Source organism: Oncorhynchus clarkii, chromosome 11, assembly GCF_045791955.1.
Source record: "Oncorhynchus clarkii lewisi isolate Uvic-CL-2024 chromosome 11, UVic_Ocla_1.0, whole genome shotgun sequence".
Classification (NCBI taxonomy): domain Eukaryota; kingdom Metazoa; phylum Chordata; class Actinopteri; order Salmoniformes; family Salmonidae; genus Oncorhynchus; species Oncorhynchus clarkii.
The window spans coordinates 15390961-15410016 of record NC_092157.1 but is presented as its reverse complement, the minus strand read 5'-3'; the positions used below and the strand labels follow the sequence as shown (position 1 = coordinate 15410016).

Genomic DNA, 19056 nt, shown 5'->3' with positions numbered 1-19056 from the left:
AGGCTTCGCTTTATGCCTGTTCGAAACTAACCACTAAAAAGTATCATTATGACATTTTATTTTCAATATTAGACAAAATACATACCGTTTTACAACATTGAAACATAATTTGTTTGTTGTTAAGCAATGCTATCTGATTTTTACGTATAAAATTCGATATTACGTAAGGCACTGCTAAGGACAGTAGTCATGCGGGGTCCCTGCCGGAAGGCCCCCATGGTGGAGAAGTAAACATACTTATTCAGAAATAAACATTAGCTAGCATTGGCAGTATTGATTTGAAATATCTTTTGATTATTTTACATTGATCATTACACTATGGCAGATGATGGCGAATTGGAGAAGTATGTTATAATCTATCCTATTGCCAGACTGGTATTTCTTGCTTGATGTGAATTTCTGGGGTGTTTTGAAGGGGGAGCTAACGTTAGCCAAGGAACGTCAGCTAGTAGCGTTAGTCAAGTAGCTAGGTCAATGTGATTTATTATACTATTAAAATAGCTAGTTAATTGTTCACCAGCTTAGCTACTAGGTAGCTTGCTAAGCGTGTCAATGATTAGCTAGCTATGTTTCAATTATTTGTTGCATGACTATCTAGATAACTCACATAGAGACTGAATTGTTGTCGAGATTCAGTAGGGTACTGAATGCCAGCTTAACAAGTTGAGGATATTTTTGAGTCACAGCTGCTGGAAAGTGTGTGTGTGTGTGTGTGTGATTCTGTATTTCCTGTGCACACTTGTCTGGGATCCGTGGTCAAAGGGCAGCTGTAACAGTTGATCCGTGGTCAAAGGGCAGCTGTAACAGTTGATCCGTGGTCAAAGGGCAGCTGTAACAGTTGATCCGTGGTCAAAGGGCAGCTGTAACAGTTGATCCGTGGTCAAAGGGCAGCTGTAACAGTTGATCCGTGGTCAAAGGGCAGCTGTAACAGTTGATCCGTGGTCAAAGGGCAGCTGTAACAGTTGATCCGTGGTCAAAGGGCAGCTGTAACAGTTGATCCGTGGTCAAAGGGCAGCTGTAACAGTTGATCCGTGGTCAAAGGGCAGCTGTAACAGTTGATCCGTGGTCAAAGGGCAGCTGTAACAGTTGATCCGTGGTCAAAGGGCAGCTGTAACAGTTGATCCGTGGTCAAAGGGCAGCTGTAACAGTTGATCCGTGGTCAAAGGGCAGCTGTAACAGTTGATCCGTGGTCAAAGGGCAGCTGTAACAGTTGTTCCCACTGACTCAGCAGATCAATCCAGGACACACATGACATGTGCCTCTAGCTCTGTGACTTGACTATCTTAGACTGGCATAGCGCCTTCTCTCTCTGCTTTTTATCCTGCTGTTTTCCTTCACTTTTATTCTCTTTCTGTCTCTTTCTCTATTCTTCCTTTTTCCTCCTATTTATATGTTAATTAATATCTCCCCCTCTTGCACCCTAAACTCTCTCTGTCACTCTCTCCATGTGCCATGTAGACGTGCAGTGGAGGAGCTGCTGAAGGAGACCAGTAGGGCTCGGGTGCGAGCAGAAACTATGGGTCCAGCAGGCTGGTGAGCGGCATACGTTAGTAAAGGATCTGGTAAACCATCTGTTATGGGTGTTTGGCTTTCAATGCAGAATGTACTTGACACATGGCAAGGTGTGACAGACCAAGACGGATGCATATCAAAGACAATGGCTCATATTGAAGGCCTTGCTGGATTTGAAATGTTAATTTTGGTTCAACTGTCTTCCAGGATGAAATGTCCACTGCGTAGCACCAACAAGCGTTTCCTGCTCAACACACTGCGCACCACCATCCCACAGCGCCGCCCTGCTGGCCACTCAGGAGAACAGACATCAGAGTGTAGGAGGCGCAGCAGGACCCCATCCACAGACAGAGACAGAGACAGTCACAGACGACACAGGGACGAAGACAGTCATAGGGACAGCAGAGAACATAGTCTCAAAGATGGACACAAAAGAGACAAAGACAGCAACACGTGCCACAGAGACGGCTACAAATACAGAGGGGTTGGAGACGATGACAGATACAGACATAGAGACAAGAAACACCGTGATAAAAGTGTCCCTGGTCACAAAACACACAGTCCCCATTCTAAAGACCACTCCCCATCTGAAGTCCCTTCCTCTTGTAGAGACCGCTCTCTTCGCCGATAGTAGCTCCTCCTCCTCATCAGACCACGCCCATTTCAGGGCCAGTTCTCACTCCATAGGCCACACCTATCAATCAAACCAGCACCTGTCAAAGACATTCCCAGTGGGAGGACCCACATGTGACATCATAACCTTGTAGGGAGTGCTGTAACGGCATTACCAGAGGAGGTTCTCCCTCGAAGACATACATAACCATTGAATGACTGGAAAGACATACATAACCATTGAATGACTGGAAAGAATGTATTGTCTGAGAATGTGAGAAAGATTGGGGTTGCTGTTGTCAGTTTGTGACAAGCATAACTGATTAAATTGCATTTGTTTCTACTGATCTTTTAACTGGAGGTCGTGTCTTTTCTATTCTTATTCTCAATTTTGACACACTTATTCCCATCTTGCACTCAGCCCTGTTATTTCATTGTGAATCTTGCTGGTACGATCTGTAAACTGACATGATCAAATCAAATTTTATTAGTCACATGTGCCGAATACAACAGTGAAATGCTTACTTACGAGCCCCTAACTAACAGTGCAGTTTCAAAAAAATGTGGATAAGAGTAAATCAAATTAACAAGTAATTAAAGAGCAGCAGTAAAAAATAACAAAATGCACAGGGGGAGCTGTCTCAGCCTCCAGCAAGAGGTAAAATATATAGTGAAAACAATAGTGGTCCTAAAACAGAACCTTGAGGAACACTGAAATTTAGGCCATAAGACTCCTGAACAGGTAACCAATGGTTACCTGGACTATTTGCATCATGTGCCTCCTCCTCCCAACCCCTCTTTTACGCTGCTGCTACTCTGTTTATCTCATATGCATAGTCACTTTAACTATACATTCATGTACATACTACCTAAATTGGCCTGACCAACCAGTGCTTCCGCACATTGGCTAACCGGGCTATCTGCATTGTGTCCCACCACCCGCCAACCCCTCTTTTTACGCTTCTGCAACTCTCTGTTCATCATATATGCACAGTCACTTTAATGATACCTACATGTACATACTACCCCAATAAGACTGACTAACAGGTGTCTATATATAGCCTTGCTACTCTTTTTTTCAAATGTCTTTCTACTGTTGTTTTATTTCTTTACTTACCTACACACACATACCTTTTTTTGGCACCATTGGTTAGAGCCTGTAAGTAAGCATTTCACTGTAAGGTTTACACAAATCAAATCTATTTATATAGCCATTCGTACATCAGCTGATATCTCAAAGTGATGTACAGAAACCCAGCCTAAAACCCCAAACAGCAAACAATGCAGGTGTTGAAGCACGTTGGCTAGGAAAAACTCCCTAGAAAGGCACACCACCAACTTACCATCCTGAGACAAGGCCGAGTATAGCCCACAAAGATCTCCGCAATGGCACAACCCAAGGGGGGTTGCCAACCCAGACAGGAAGATCACATCAGTGACTCAACCCACTCAAGTTACGCACCCCTCCTAGGGAAGGCATGAAAGAGCACTAGTAAGCCAGTGACTCAGCCCCTGTAATAGGGTTAGAGGCAGAGAATCCCAGTGGAAAGAGGGGAACCGGCCAGGCAGAGACAGCAAGGACGGTTCGTTGCTCCAGAGCCTTTCCGTTCACCTTCACACTCCAGACTACACTCAATCATATGACCCACTGAAGAGATGAGTCTTCAGTAAAGACTTAAAGGTTGAGACCGAGTTTGCGTCTCTCACATGGGTAGGCAGACCATTCCATAAAAATTGAGCTCTATAGGAGCCCTGCCCCCAGCTGTTTGCTTAGAAATTCTAGGGACAATTAGGAGGCCTGCGTCTTGTGACCGTGGCGTACGTGTAGGTATGTACGGCAGGACCAAATCAGAGAGATAGGTAGGAGCAAGCCCATGTAATGCTTTGTAGGTTAGCAGTAAAACCTTGAACTCAGCCCTTGCCTTCACAGGAAGCCAGTGTAGGGAGGCTAGCACTGGAGTAATTCTAGTCAGGATTCTAGCAGCCGTATTTAGCACAAACTGAAGTTTATTTAGTTCTTTATCCGGGTAGCCGGAAAGTAGAGCATTGCAGTAGAATTATTAAAAGAATTATTAAAATTATTAAAATTATTAGAATTATTAAAAGCATGGAATTATTTTTCTGCATCATTTTTTGGACAGAAAGTTTCTGATTTTTGCAATGTTACGTAGATGGAAAAAAGCGGTCCTTGAAACAGTCTTGATTTGTTCGTCAAAAGAGAGATCACGGTCCCGAGTAACGCCGAGGTACTTCACAGTTTTATTTGAGACGACTGTACAACCATTAAGATTAATTGTCAGATTCAACAGAAGATCTCTTTGTTTCTTGGGACCTAGAACCAGCATCTCTGTTTCGTCCGAGTTTAAAAGTAGAAAGTTTGCAGGCATCCACTTCCTTATGTCTGAAACACAGGCTTCTAGCGAGGGCAATTTTGGGGCTTCACCATGTTTCATTGAAATGTACAGCTGTGTGTCATCCGCATAGCAGTGAAAGTTAACATTATGTTTTCGAATGACATCCAAGAGGTAAAATATATAGTGAAAACAATAGTGGTCCTAAAACGGAACCTTGAGGAACACCGAAATGTACAGTTGATTGAGGACAAACCATTCACAGAGACAAACTGATATCTTTCCGACAGATAAGATCTAAACCAGGCCAGAACTTGTCCGTGTCGACCAATTTGGGTTTCCAATCTCTCCAAAAGTATGTGGTGATCGATGGTATCAAAAGCAGCACTAAGGTCTAGGAGCACGAGGACAGATGCAGAGCCTCGGTCTGATGCCATTAAAAGGTCATTTACCACCTTCACAAGTGCAGTCTCCGTGCTATGATGGGGTCTAAAACCAGACTGAAGAATTTCATATACATTGTTTGTCTTCAGGAAGGCAGTGAGTTGCTTCGCAACAGCCTTTTCTAAAAATGTTGAGAGGAATGGAAGATTCAATATAGTTTTAAAAATGTTCTGGGTCAAGGTTTGGCTTTTTCAAGAGAGGCTACCTGTTGTATTCGGCACATGTGACAAATAAACTTTGATTTGATGTTCTGCAGTGGTATACCCAGGGTTGACTGGCTGGGGTTGTATCCAAGTCACACCCACATGTTCTACAGTGGTATACCCAGGGTTGACTGTCTGGGGTTGTATCCAAGTCACACCCACATGTTCTACAGTGGTACGCCCAGGGTTGACTGTCTGGGGTTGTTTTCCACAGATGTAATGTGCCTTTTAATCCAGCAGGTGACATGTGATATCCGCATTGACCCAGGGCTTTTGACGTTCGCGTTGTAATACAGCAGAGATGTTTTTGCAGTCATGTCCCTGGCGCTATTGATGGGGAAAAAAACATAACAAAGCGAACAAACGGGGCCTTGTCCAACGTTAGAATTATAAAGCCTAGGGAGATTTAACTGGTCCTGGTGAATATATTCTTCTCGTGTTCAAATTACTCTTCTCGTGTTAATGATTTTTCCCTAAAATATAGTCTACATATTATTAGACCCACAAAATGGCACTTCAAAATCCCATAATGTAGATAGTATATTTGTTGCTTAATCCTTTCGATTTGGCATTAAGCTGATTTGCAGTCGTTATTTCACATTGTCTCTCATAGTTTGATTTATGGTGCCGTAATTTCTTCACTCAGAATAGATTTGATTTTAATTGTCGTTTGCATTTGGTCGTTACTCACTGTTGGCCATGTTTACATAAGCTATGGCTGTCGCCATGGGTAAGCACTTTTTATCGTGTCTACTCATTTTTGACATCTATATACCTGCTTCTATCAGAAACGGATTTGTTTGTGAAAGAAAGAATATCTACTGTTTTCGTGACACTCCTCGGGTTCTGTAAAACCTGTTCTTTGAATTCCACTTGGTTTTTCTTTAATCCATTAACCAACATTTTACTTCAATAATTCTCATTTTTAATTACACAGAAATAGGATAATACAACAACAATATATATTCCTATTAGTTCATCATGGTTGTTGTTAATTTGGAAATATATATAAATGTGTGTGTGTGTGTAGTACCAATCAAAAGTTTGGACACACCTACTCATTCAAGGGTTTATCTATATTTGTACTATTTTCTATATTGTAGAATAATAGTGAATATATTACAACTATGAAATAACACATATGGAATCATGTAGTAAACAAAAAAGTCTAAATATATATTTTCTATTTGAGATTCTTCAAAGTAAGTACCCTTTGCCTTGACGACAGCTATGCAGACTATTGGCATTCATGTGTTATTTCATAGTTTTGATGTCTTCACTATTATTCTACAATGTATAAAATAGTACAAATATAGATAAACCCTTGAATGAGTAGGTGTGTCCAAACTTTTGACTGGTACTGTATATATGCTTTGCTCTATCTTGGCCAGGTCGCAGTTGTAAATGAGAACTTGTTCTCAACTGGCCTACCTGGTTAAATAAATCAAATAAAATATATATACAGTATATACATATTTAATTTAACCAGAGAAGTCACATTGAGATGTACATCTCCTTTTCAAGTGAGCCCTGGACAAGGGAGCGGCATATAGTTAAACAACAGACACAAAAACACACCAAGCAAAACAATGAATGAAAGTTAAAACAGTGCAAAGTGCATAACTGATCTTAAAAGAGCAGCTTTAAAAACGTGCATTCAGTGGTCAGCGGTCCTCAATTATCATTTTAGACCCATTGTTGATGGGTTATTAGGCAATACTAATTATCCCTATTACTTTAGATTTTTTTATGGGATTGACAATTTCCATGAATTGAGAAAGACCTTGTTTGAGCAATTTAATTTAAGATTGAATGAATGAATCATGTTGCTCGCTAGGCGCTCATGGGGGTAACCCAGGGACTATATGAGGCAACATCAGTATGAACAGCATGGCCATTCACTAAAGCATTATTGTATCTCTCCTCACAGCACTCCGTTCCATCTGGTGTTTCTAACACGTTGGGTCCATAACCTGTACTGCACTCTATGCGGCTATGGACCCTCTCGATTGCCTACAGACGTTTTATTGCGGTTCATATTAAGAGTCCTTAAAGGCTTTTTATTTGCAAACCTGTTTGTGAATCATTGCATTTGGGTTCAGCAACGCCGCATTAACTTTCACTTAAAACCATTACGCAAATTTCAATGCCATGGATAAGGGGTCTAAATAGCGTTTTACGCAGTCACGCTTCATAAACTCCGTTGTGCGTTTTCAGTGTAGCGGGGAAATACATGCGGTTAACAGTTTCCTTCCTCGTTCAAACGACGAGCAAATATAAACACCATTAAGCGACAATACATGGACTGATTTGTATGGAATTGGTTTACTTGAACTTTATAGCAGGTGCTGAGTGCCCCATTAAGATACTGGAGAAAGAGCCATAATCTCTCTTGAAGAACTCAGTGCTGCCATAGGCCTATTAGTTTCTGTGTGCGTTTGACTGGTCATTTTAGACATCACGTCAACTGTCATGTCTAAAATGCAGATAAAGCCTATGTAAGAACAATGGCCAAAACAGAAAAACAATGTAAACGTTATATATATATATTTTAAATGTCTTATCTCATGTAGGCTAATGGTTATTATCGATGGCCTGCAAGGCCAGCTGAAAGAAATTCTAGTGCTTTATAACATTACAGTTATAACATGGTAATACATTTGATATTTTAATAAGTCGTGGGCCTTAGCTGCTGTCTGGCACTCAGTTGCTGCGTAAAGGTGCTCGCCCGCCTGGAGAGACGTGTATTTCCTCGCACCACGCGCGCTAATTGAGTGCTGCTCCTCACTCCATGCTAATTGGTTTACACCCTGGCTCTCCTCTTTACTTTACCGTGAAGAGTGTTGTTTAATGGAGCGAGCACCTGTCTGCCTAATGTCCAGCAAACACAGAGGAAGAGTGGCGGTGGGAGACACGAGCTCTGCTGCTGTTTGTTATGAACCAGAGGAGATCCGTTAAATGGTGTTAAATGAGCCATTGGCTATAATGGGCTGGATTTAAAAAGTCGCAAGTTCGGCCACTTTTAAGAGAACACTAAAAGGTATCCAACCAGGAGAGGGTTCGGCCAGGACTTGGTCTTTGATCCCCTAGATCTCATTGCCAAGTTTCCAAGACAACCGCCGCTGCAAGTTGCTTATCACCAGGGTCAGCCGATGCGAGTAGGCTATTAGGCCTATACATCTGGTTATCGATTTCCCCCTCTATCAGTCGCCTATTGATAAGAGAACTAGGTTCATATAAATGTTCAATGGCTGACATTGTTCTACGGCAGTGAAATCTGCATTCAGGCTTCACGAGCGCACTGCATTCCCATCGTTTCTTCTTCTTTTCCATCAAGAGAGCCAAAGCCGTGATGATACTGACATTGCGGAGGCACTTTCTGTTTGCGTTTCTCTTCGTGCTTTTTCTCTGCGGGCCGCAATCTCTCTGATTAGTTCGATGGCATTAGCCCCTGTCCGCTCGCAGCGATAGGACCCGCAGATTCCGCTGCTCACCTGTATATCGCTGCATTAGGACCAACTTGCGGCAGGTGGGTCTCAGATATCCGCCGTCAAACAGTGGAGTGTTTGCCGAGGGCATTGATTTGTGCACGGTCAATTCTGTTCAATTATTGTCGCTCCGCGGGGCAGAGAATACAGACACGAATAGAAACTAAGGTGACGACTTCTCCGTTTTGTGTAATCAGTGAAACCAATGGCTTAGGTGCAGCAGGGTCACGTGGTGGCGGTGACACACCTGCGCAGGGCCTATAGCGGAGACAGATGCACGAGCAGCACAGGTAGAGCAGAGCACAAGGTTCCACGCAGCAAAGGCAATAGGGCGCATGTACATGTGTGCACACACACCCGTTGGATAGCCCTGGCCCTCGGCAGTCATGAATCGAGAAGAGCACTACTATTCCCCCGCGCAGCTGTTCAAAGACCCCTGCCCCTACCAGAGACCCCACAGCGAAGACTTCAGCCACAGCCCTCCGCCCTGCCTCTACATGGGCCGGCAGGCTCAGTCCGTCTATTCCTCGCCTTCCATCGGAGGGCTAGACCAGGCAAGTCTCCCTGATATTGCTCCGTACAGTATGCCAATGCGAGAGGACCCAGGTGTGCCGCAGCTCCACCACCCCCAGGCGCCCCAGCAGACTATCCAACCGGGGGGTTACGGAGACCCGGGGGAGCTGGCTCTGTGTGCGGATAGGAACAGATACCACCTGCCTTTCCCCTGGATGAAAAGCACCAAGTCTCACGTGCAAACCTGGAAGGGACAGTGGGCAGGTAACTCACTGCAGTCACCTTGGCAATTTTCGTATAATTCTCGTTGCTGTAGGGCTGCAAAGAAAGCTATCCATCTAGGCCTCTCAAGGAATCTACCCACACATTTATAGGAATTTTGCAGACCGTTCTTTTGCAGTAGGCCTATCTAAATATATTCGTGAACACACTTTTATACTGTATAAATAGCCTACAAGTGGATAATCTATTTGATTCAAATACAATATTTCAACTAAAGTATTTATGTAATAGTTAATTGAACATTCAGGAGTTTTCTTTTGCCAATAGCCATGGAGTGAATGTTATTTGACCATAGAGAATTCAGCAGACATAAAAGTGAACATTGAGTGTAATTCAAAAGCAATTTAACTCACACAATCAACTGTCGTGTATGGAGCATGAGTTGCCGCTGCTTTATGTGTAGGCTAATGCCACTGATGTGAACATAAGCCTAGAAAACGATCAGACGTTCATCGTGATAAATGTTCATGAAGTTTGAATAGACTGAGTCTTTTGTTCATGTATAAGAACTTATTCTAGACATCATGATGTAATTTATATTTCGAGGGTGGGTGGCAGTTTACCTTGTCAATCAATCTGTAAAGGACCTAGGTTCCCTCATACAAGCCAAACTGTTTTGTATGCCTCTGAAGGTGTGCCTCCTGTCTCAAGTACCAAGTTGAGATTTACTTCAAATATGTGAAAATGTCCGTTGTGACAATTTCTTTGTTAATGATTTCCAAATGGCAGTTATTATCCATATAGGCCTTCATGAAAAATGCTGCGTAGTATATAGTACAGTGTCTTACAATAACCTTCATTATATCAATATTTTTAGACATATCAAATATATTAAAGTGTATATCATTAAGGTGGAGTCTTTAGGAATCGTATCAAAATAACGAGTCAACTCTTCCTCCTAAAAGTATTTTCTGTTGCGGCCATTTTAAGTGAACTTGGTTCAGCGGGTAAATGGGAACTCGATTGAGCCTTTTTTTTCTTCTAACCTAAAATATCTGAATACGTTTTCAAGCCACTTACACAATTAAACGAAATATAAAGTAGTGTATGTTACTCAGCGCCTGACTTGGGCCACCGGAGCTGAGGACCGGCACCTTCAATTTTCTACTGCTTGATCTCTTGTTCCTCTTATATAATATTAGCTGAAAAGTATTGTGGAGCACCTGCACCTTACTATAAACAGTACCAAAACCCAAAATGAGCACCGGCACCTATTTCAGTCCAGGTGAGGCACTGATGTTACTTAAATAAATTGATGGTAACAAGATGTGGAAAGGTTAGAGCAGAGCACACGGCTCTTCTCAATAATTTCGTAGGCCTACAGAAAATGATTCTCTCAACTCAACCTTCCTCAAAAACAATAACACAAATATTGTTTGTAATTAATAGGACAATTGCGATACAAATGTGTTAAATATGACTTAATTAAGCTATATGTGCTTTTGTTTATTCCCGTGGCTTTAGAAAATTGTGTAACTTTACACACGATACACTTTTTGGCAAATCATTTCGATACAAGCTTATTTCAGTAAAAATATCTTCCTCATCAGACAAACGCAACCAGGGCAAAAATAAGCTTATTCTAAAACGAATAATTAAGCAGTTCAACTATTGAATAGAAAATATTTGAAATGCTTATTTATTTTGAAGTCAAAGACCACCTTGACCAATAAAAAAGTTAAACAGTTATGCCACTAATTTCATCATTCAAAACACAAATGAATTGTAGTGGTGATACAGGAGAAACTATGGCTGTTCTTTTATCACGTGGGCCTACCTTTATGTTTTATAAAAATCCTTACATTAAATTAACGGACTGTCTGTAAATTGCCTTGTTGATCCAGGCTTTGTGTTTTAGTGAACAGTTCAAGTTAGCGAAACTACTATAGAATAATAGCCTATCATGTGAAAAGAAATTAGATTATAAGCCACAAGATGTTCAACTATTGTACACTTTTGTCAACTAACAAAACCCACAGTAATCGTGTCACAGAGCCTGGAGCGGTGGGTGCGGAGTCAAACGCAGAGAGCAGAGGATACTGGGGAAACCCGACTTTATTTCGGTTTCCAATGCGAACGCCCAAAACAGGCGAAATAATCACAAAAATGTCCAACCCAACACATGGCACAAACGGACAGGAACACTAGACGCACAACCTCGACTAACAGAAAACAAGTCCGCACAAAAACAGGCGGGCCTATTCATTTATTATTTTTTTATTTCACCTTTATTTAACCAGGTAGGCTAGTTGAGAACAAGTTCTCATTTGCAACTGCGACCTGGCCAAGATAAAGCATAGCAGTGTGAACAGACAATATATACATTGTGTGCAAAGGGCATGAGGAGGTAGGCGAATAATTAAACATTTGCAGATTAACACTGGAGTGATAAATTATCAGATGGTCATGTACAGGTAGAGATACTGGTGTGCAAAAGAGCAGAAAAGTAAATAAATATAAACAGTATGGGGATGAGGTAGGTAAAATTGGGTGGGCTATTTACCGATAGATGTACAGCTGCAGCGATCGGTTAGCTGCTCAGATAGCAGATGTTTGAAGTTGGTGAAGGAGATAAAAGTCTCCAACTTCAGCGATTTTTGCAATTCGTTCCAGTCACAGGCAGCCTAACAGACGTAAATAGTCCTGAATCAAAAACAAAATAAGAGACAGGTGCAACCAATAAGACAAAACAAACAGAAAAGGAAAAAGGGATTGGTGGCAGCTAGTAGACCGGCGACGACGACCGCCGAGCGCCGCCCGAACAGGCAGGGGAGCCACCTTCGGTGGGATTCGTGACAATTCGAAATGTTACTATCTGTTGCTATAGTTGCATTGACAGCTGTGAGGGTTACCTGTCTTCTGATTTAGCCTACTGTATGTGTTTTAGTTATCATCCAACTGTTTCTATACAGTAGATGTTCTGCATTCTTGGGTGGTCAGTGGGTGAGCTGAGTTCAGTCAGCGTGCTGTGTGCGTTTCAGCTAGACCCAATGGGTTAGAACCCACTGGTGGGTCATTGCCAATTTCATCTAGATTGTGCATTTGGGACTTTGACTGTGACAGGGTACAATGTTAAGTTAAAAACTCAAAACCCTTTCCATCTCTCCACTCCTGCTCTTTCATTGCCTCTCACTCTTTCTCTATCTTCCCCTCCCCTCCCTCCCCATCCTCCCCCTAGGCCACTACATGGAGGCAGAGGAGAACAAGCGGACAAGGACTGCCTACACGCGAGCCCAGCTCCTGGAGCTGGAGAAGGAGTTCCTGTTCAACAAATACATCAGCAGGCCGCGGCGTGTAGAGCTGGCCCTCACCCTCAGCCTCACAGAGAGACACATCAAGATCTGGTTCCAGAACCGACGGATGAAGTGGAAGAAGGAGGAGGACAAGAAGAGAGTGAGGGGGGTCGACCCCGAGCAGGACTCGTCCATTACGTCAGGGGACCTGAAGGATGAGGCTGGGCTGGGGGTCGGAGGGGCTGGGTTGGGGGTCGGGGGGGCAGGGGTGGGGGTCGCGTTGGCAGGGGCTCCCACACCGGCACCTCTCACCACTACCACCACACCCCCCTCACCCCTACACTCCCACTCCCACTCCATGTCAGGTTCGAGAGACTCGGCTTAGCCGGGCTGATATGGGTGAAAATTGGGCAGACACTGAAGAAAAGGAAGGCACTTTTCAAACAGACTCCGCTGGCATCATTCATGTTCGTTGTCGGCCGTGAAAGATTGAAGAGATGTGAAGGGAGAGGACTGCAGGGGCATTGTCTGTGATGTCATCATTCTGCGACGGAACTGACCTCATGTTGGTGTTGAGGACCTGAGGGGCATGCACTGATGATGACACTTTGCATTGGACATACATATAGACCCACTTTATACTATTGCTCTGATCCCTGGGCAGTAGCACCAGCAGCTTGGAGAGACCGTGGAGATACAGACCACACAACTCTGGTGAGAGCTACTTTTAAAGCAAGCTTAGTGCTTTAAAACCAATGCACTTCAGATTTCAAACTTTTCTCTGAACATTTTGGCAGTATAATGTATGCAGTTTACGCACAGTACATGGTTCTGCTGTCAATAGTAACAATACTGATGCATTTTCTGATAAATTGTTATATGACAAAAATGAGTCACTCACACCAGTTATATAGCCTTTACATATGTGTTATATAGCCTTTACATATGTGTTATATAGCCTTTACATATGTTATCATATCGTTGATGTCTAAATGATAGGCACTGTGAAGAATGTACTATATTTTGAAATCTTTATTAATTAAGCTATCATCTCAGACTTATCAAATGAAAGTTCATATTTGAAATCAGAATAAAATCAATGAAACATCTGCAGTTATTTAATTACTTTTGCTCAATTTTGGCACTTGGTACAATTAAGCACATTTAGGCACAGTTACTCCTTTACGCACAACAATGACGCAGCCATTATGATGCACTATTCAAACACATACAAATCATCAGGTAGACCACACGAAACTGTATGTCATCCCGTCAGTCAGTTATAGCTTGTTGGACGTCTCCGGGACCACGAGCCCCTGCAGACGGAGGTGACAGATCTTCTTCACTTCATCGATGGCGCACGCCCTCTCAATGGTGCGCTCGTTCCGGAGCCGCTCCTCTAGCTGCCGCAGGATGGTCGCCTTGTTGTTCATCCGCGCGCAGATCACGAAGGGGAAACCGAAGTGGTCCTTGTATTCCGTATTCAGCCGGGCCATGCGAGAGACCTCCGCGGTGGTCAGCGTGTCCAAACCGGCCTGGACCTGTTCCTCTCGCGACTCCCGGGTCAGAGTCCCACTCTGGAGGTCTCTACCCGTGAGGTCGGGGTGAACTCTGAGGATTCCCTCTTTACCTGTGGATAGTAGAGTTTAGATAGTTTTTCCAGCATCGGACGACTATCGCAAATTCAACATTCATTGATTAATAGAATAGCGTGTAGTAAAATATATTTCACATCCACGTTTAAAAACCTTATAGTTTAACAATCTCTCGTTGGACTAGTAGGTTGCAAGTTCGAATCCCCGAGCTGACCAGGTACAAATCTGTCGTTCTCTCCCTGAACAGGCAGTTAACCCACTGTTCCTAGGCCGTCATTGAAAATAAGATTTTGTTCTTAACTGACTTGCCTAGTTAAATAAAGGTTAAAAAAAATAATAAAATAAAAAACAATCTCTCACCAGCTGAATGTAAAAAATAAAAAAAATATTACATTTTAAAGAAAGAACAAATAACTGCCTATGGGTTATCCATTCATCCTTGGCTATACCTGATTCGGGGAGGGCATCGATGAAGTCATTTATACTGGCCTCCAGGTCAGCAAGGCTCGAGAATGGACGGCGGGACCATACTGCGGCCGTTATGAGTGGGCATTTCTCCACCACGTTACCGAAAACATCCACAAATTCCTCATAGGGGAGATAATTCACTGATCCGATGTCCATATTAAACTCTACTGTCTCGTCTGCACAGACTCATTAGTAGCGGCCCCAAAACTGCCCTTCGGACAGGTCAACAGAAAAGCCCAGCATGCCAACACTGTAGGGTTATTGAACTCCGGGACAACAAGGCGCGATGACCCCTCATGCCTTCTTATGCCCAGATTTGAAGTCTTACTAGTTTATAATGCAACCCGAACCTTGGCCTGTTTGTTATATTTCAAAAGGTTTGAATTAAGATAAAGTGGTCTTTCACAGTTTTTAATTTGATGCGAGCCAGGTGAATGACACTATTGCGTCTCAGAACACCGGAACGGCAGGCGTAGCTCTGGCGCCACCAATCGTGCAATTTGTGCCATTGCTCCCCACCCCCTATAAATATAAAACACCACTGTTCATTATCAATGTCACTCAGACATAATATAAAAGCCACAAAAACTGTGATCATTTCAAATACTTTATTTCAAATATTTGAACAATTTCCAGAACTCAGATGTACAAACATACCGAAAACTAAATCGTTGTTATTAATTTAAAAAAAATAACTTCACATAGGAAATAAAAGACAGAATAATCCAGCTGTCAAAATGATTTAAATATCTCTTCTCCAAAAACAGTAATAACATGATTAATATTGAATTAGTTGCACACAGTGTATAATATGTTCACAAAAACAGGTTGTTTTAATTTTGACATCCATTACTATGTTACAATGTTAAATATGACTTTATCAATTCCTACAGTGACGAAGCTACTAGCCTTTGATACAAAAACAGTTTTAATTGACATATTCATTGTTAAACATATTTGGATAAAGCAAGTCATCAGTGCATTTGAAATCCACAGCATTATACAAATATACACTACCGGGATATAATAGGAGAAATCCTTATGGCACAGAAGAATTAGAAAGACAGGCCACTGCTCTCACTGACATGGTTTCAGAGGATTGTCACCATCAGTCTCCATGGCAACCCTGTCAGACAGTGTTGTGGTGGTTGTTGTTGGGGCCTCTCCAGTGGAGTGGGTCTTGCAGTATTGGTTCTGTGACTGTGCTTGATGACCCTTTTCTTTGGCCAAGGCTGAGAGATCAGATTTCACAGGTGCATTCTGGTATAACACATGACTGCAGTGCTTGTCCAGGATGTTATGGTAGAGCTAAAAGAGAAATCACGACTTTAATGGAATGACGTGCACTGAGGTTTGTTGTATTGTTTGAGCCTCACCTTCTCCTCCATGTCGGCCAGTTGGTCGTCCATGAAGGCCACCAGCTTGGAGAAGTGAGGGCGGTCCCGAGGCTCCAAGGCCCAGCACTTACACATGATCGAATACCTGCAGGAGGGAGGAAGGGAGGGGGGATAAAACCTCTTTTACAGTTCCTATATTTGATAATAATTAAATGTGCATGATGTAATGTTATAGATGTAGGTGCAGAGCGGTTCTGGATACGTACACAGATTCACTAGCGTAGTATGGCTGCTCCATCTTAAAACCTCTCTCTATCATCACATAGAAGTTGTTGTCCACCTTTATCCCTGGGTAGGGGGTCACACCTGAGAGAGAGAGAGCGCATATCACTTAATACAGTGCCTTCAGAAAGTATTCATACCCCTTGACTTATTCCACATGATGTTGTTTTACAGCCTGAATGCAAAATTGATTATATCAACAACAAATTCTCACCCATCTACACACAATACCAATGACAAGGTGAAAACATGTTTAGACATTTTTGCAAACATATTGAAAATGAAATACAGAAATATCTAATTTACAGAAGTATTCACACCCCTGAGTCAATACTTTGTAGAAGCACCTTTGTCAGCGATTACAGCGATTAACATGATGCAGCCACCACCATGCCTGAAAGTATGAAGAGGGGTATTCAGTGATGTGTTGGATTTGACCCAAACATAACACTTTGTATTCAGGACATAAAGTTCATTTCTTTGCCATATTTTTTGCAGTTTTACTTTTTGCGCCTTATTGCAAACAGAATGCATGTTTCAGAATATTTGTAATCTGTACAGGCTTCCTTATTTTCACTCTGTCATTTAGGTGTCACGCTGGTATAAAGGATTTTGGAGACAGGCGCAGGAATATACAATAGGGGTTAGGTACTCACACCACCAACGCATAGGTACTCACACCACCAACACATAGGTACTCACACCACCAACACATAGGTACTCACACCACCAACGCATAGGTACTCACACCACCAACACATAGGTACTCACACCACCAACACATAGGTACTCACACCACCAACACATAGGTACTCACACCACCAACACATAGGTACTCACACCACCAACGCATAGGTACTCACACCACCAACGCATAGGTACTCACACCACCAACACATAGGTACTCACACCACCAACACATAGGTACTCACACCACCAACGGACATGGGAACAATAACCGACAAAGACAGAGGGAACAGAGGGCACATATACAACATACTAATCAGGGGAAATGGGAACCAGGTGTGTGATCAGACAGGACAGTCTGGGGTTGATGATAATGAATTCCGTTCAGTGAAGGCTAGAAAACCGGTGACGTAGACCTCCGGGAACTGGTGTACAGAATGAGCAGCAGTACCTGGGGATCCATGACATTAGGTTAGTATTGTGGAGTAACTACAATGTTGTTGATCCATCCTCAGTTTTCTCCTATCAAAGCCATTCAACTCTGTAACTGTTTTAAAGTCACCATTGGCCTCATGGTGAAATCCCTGAGCGGTTTCCTTTCTCTACGGATCTCCCCGGTACTGATGCTCATCAGTACCTCATTCTGTTCACCACTTCCGCAGGTCTACGTCTCCGGTTTTCTAGCCTTCACTTCACATGATCATCAACCCCGGATTGTCTTTACAAGGACGCCTGTATCTTTGTAATGACTGCGTGTATTTATACACCATCCAAAGTGTCATTAATACATTTACTATGCTCAAATGGACATTCAATGTCTGCTTTCATTTGATTTTTACCCATCTACCAATAGATGCCCTTCTTTGTCAACTGAAAAATCTCAACGTAATCCATTTTAAAAAGTCACGGGAGTGAATTCTTTCTGAAGGCACTGTATCAGGGAAAAGATCAAGTTTTATTTGTCACATGTGCAAGTACAGTGACATGTTTAACTTGCAAGCCCTTCCCAACAGTGCAGTATTAAATACATATCAAAATAGTATAACAAAAAACAAACACGAGAAACAAGAAAGAAAGAGAAAAACCAGGAGAATGTAAGCTACAGGGTCAGTGCCAGTACCAAATGCACACATTATGTGTGTGTAGTTCGTACCCACTGGGACAGATGTCAATCTATCGTCTATTCCACGTTGTTTCCACGTCATTTAAACTAAATGAACATTGATTCAACCAGTGTCCAGTGGATATTCTTATTTTTTTGTGAACAAAAGTATGCTTTTTGAACCCTTCCACCCCCATCCCATCCCACCCCACCCCACCCTCCCCCACCCCCATCCCATCCCCCACATACACTGACACCCTACAATACAATCAAAAGTAAGAGTAGGTATGTTTATGTGGCTACCCAGAGAGAAGACCTCCCACAGCAGGATACCATAGGCCCAGACATCGCTCTGCATGGTGTACATCCCCTGGAAGATACTCTCTGGAGCCATCCACTTCACTGGCAGACGCACCTGCAACACAACACACACACACACACACACACACACACACACACACACACACACACACACACACACACACACACACACACACACACACACACACACACACACACACACACACACACACACACACACACACACACACACACACACACACTGACACTGGATTCTGAGAACATAGATGTCACTGACACAACAGAGAATTTGTCGAATACAGACAAACTCTCGGTTTCCACTATAAAGCACAGTCACAAAGTCAAAATTGGCTATTGTAAAAAAAGCAGGATTATTTCATTAGCTTTTTAGTCTTACTTGAAGGTTAGAGTTAGGCACAAGGTTAGCAATGCAGTTACATTTAGGTTTAAAATCACATTTTAAGAAGATAAATATCAGAAATAGGAAGGGTTTATGTGGTAACTAGCAGTGCTTGACTGAAATAGGTGCTGGTACTCATTGTGGGTGTCGGTACTGTTAATATTTAGGTGCAGGAGCTTTTGATACTACAATACTTTTGAGCTAATATTCTATAAGAGGAACAGGA

At 42.6% G+C, this 19056-nt stretch overlaps 4 protein-coding genes across 4 annotated transcripts in view; 2 read left to right on the top strand and 2 right to left on the bottom strand.

Annotated features, from left to right (window-relative positions):
• Positions 1–200: 200 nt before the first annotated feature.
• On the top strand, positions 201–2479 carry LOC139420637 (protein POLR1D). Its single transcript, XM_071170834.1, has 3 exons — positions 201–344; positions 1459–1533; positions 1720–2479. The coding sequence occupies exons 1-3, from the start codon at positions 319–321 to the stop codon at positions 2141–2143; spliced, it is 525 nt and encodes a 174-aa protein (XP_071026935.1). The 5' UTR covers positions 201–318; the 3' UTR covers positions 2144–2479.
• Positions 2480–8966: 6487 nt separating this feature from the next.
• Positions 8967–13023, top strand: LOC139420636 (pancreatic and duodenal homeobox 1). Its single transcript, XM_071170833.1, has 2 exons — positions 8967–9387; positions 12584–13023. The coding sequence occupies exons 1-2, from the start codon at positions 8997–8999 to the stop codon at positions 13021–13023; spliced, it is 831 nt and encodes a 276-aa protein (XP_071026934.1). The 5' UTR covers positions 8967–8996.
• Positions 13024–13655: 632 nt separating this feature from the next.
• Positions 13656–14906, bottom strand: LOC139420634 (ureidoimidazoline (2-oxo-4-hydroxy-4-carboxy-5-) decarboxylase). The gene is made up of 2 exons (XM_071170832.1): positions 14683–14906; positions 13656–14268 (listed from the first exon to the last, which is right to left on the bottom strand). Exons 1-2 carry the CDS (start codon positions 14855–14857, stop codon positions 13919–13921), a joined length of 525 nt encoding a protein of 174 aa, XP_071026933.1. The 5' UTR covers positions 14858–14906; the 3' UTR covers positions 13656–13918.
• Positions 14907–15297: 391 nt separating this feature from the next.
• LOC139420539 (uncharacterized) overlaps positions 15298–19056 on the bottom strand; it is a 98979-nt gene continuing 95220 nt past the window's right edge. The window contains 4 exon segments of the mRNA XM_071170734.1: positions 15298–16009; positions 16078–16183; positions 16305–16404; positions 18413–18524. Coding sequence (XP_071026835.1) covers positions 15779–16009; positions 16078–16183; positions 16305–16404; positions 18413–18524 — 549 coding nt within the window. The 3' untranslated portion in view covers positions 15298–15778.

What these genes read in the sequence shown, in the direction of transcription:
- LOC139420637 (XM_071170834.1), top strand. Translation starts at nt 319, where the DNA reads ATGGCAGATGATGGCGAATTGGAGAA. An exon ending in GATGATGGCGAATTGGAGAA is followed by an intron (nt 345 to 1,458) that starts GTATGTTATAAT and finishes TGTGCCATGTAG; the next exon opens with ACGTGCAGTGGAGGAGCTGC. An exon ending in ACTATGGGTCCAGCAGGCTG is followed by an intron (nt 1,534 to 1,719) that starts GTGAGCGGCATA and finishes ACTGTCTTCCAG; the next exon opens with GATGAAATGTCCACTGCGTA.
- LOC139420636 (XM_071170833.1), top strand. Translation starts at nt 8,997, where the DNA reads ATGAATCGAGAAGAGCACTACTATTCCCCCGCGCAGCTGTTCAAAGAC. An exon ending in CTGGAAGGGACAGTGGGCAG is followed by an intron (nt 9,388 to 12,583) that starts GTAACTCACTGC and finishes TCCTCCCCCTAG; the next exon opens with GCCACTACATGGAGGCAGAG.
- LOC139420634 (XM_071170832.1), bottom strand. Translation starts at nt 14,857, where the DNA reads ATGGACATCGGATCAGTGAATTATCTCCCCTATGAGGAATTTGTGGAT. An exon ending in CGATGCCCTCCCCGAATCAG is followed by an intron (nt 14,269 to 14,682) that starts GTATAGCCAAGG and finishes TACTATCCACAG; the next exon opens with GTAAAGAGGGAATCCTCAGA.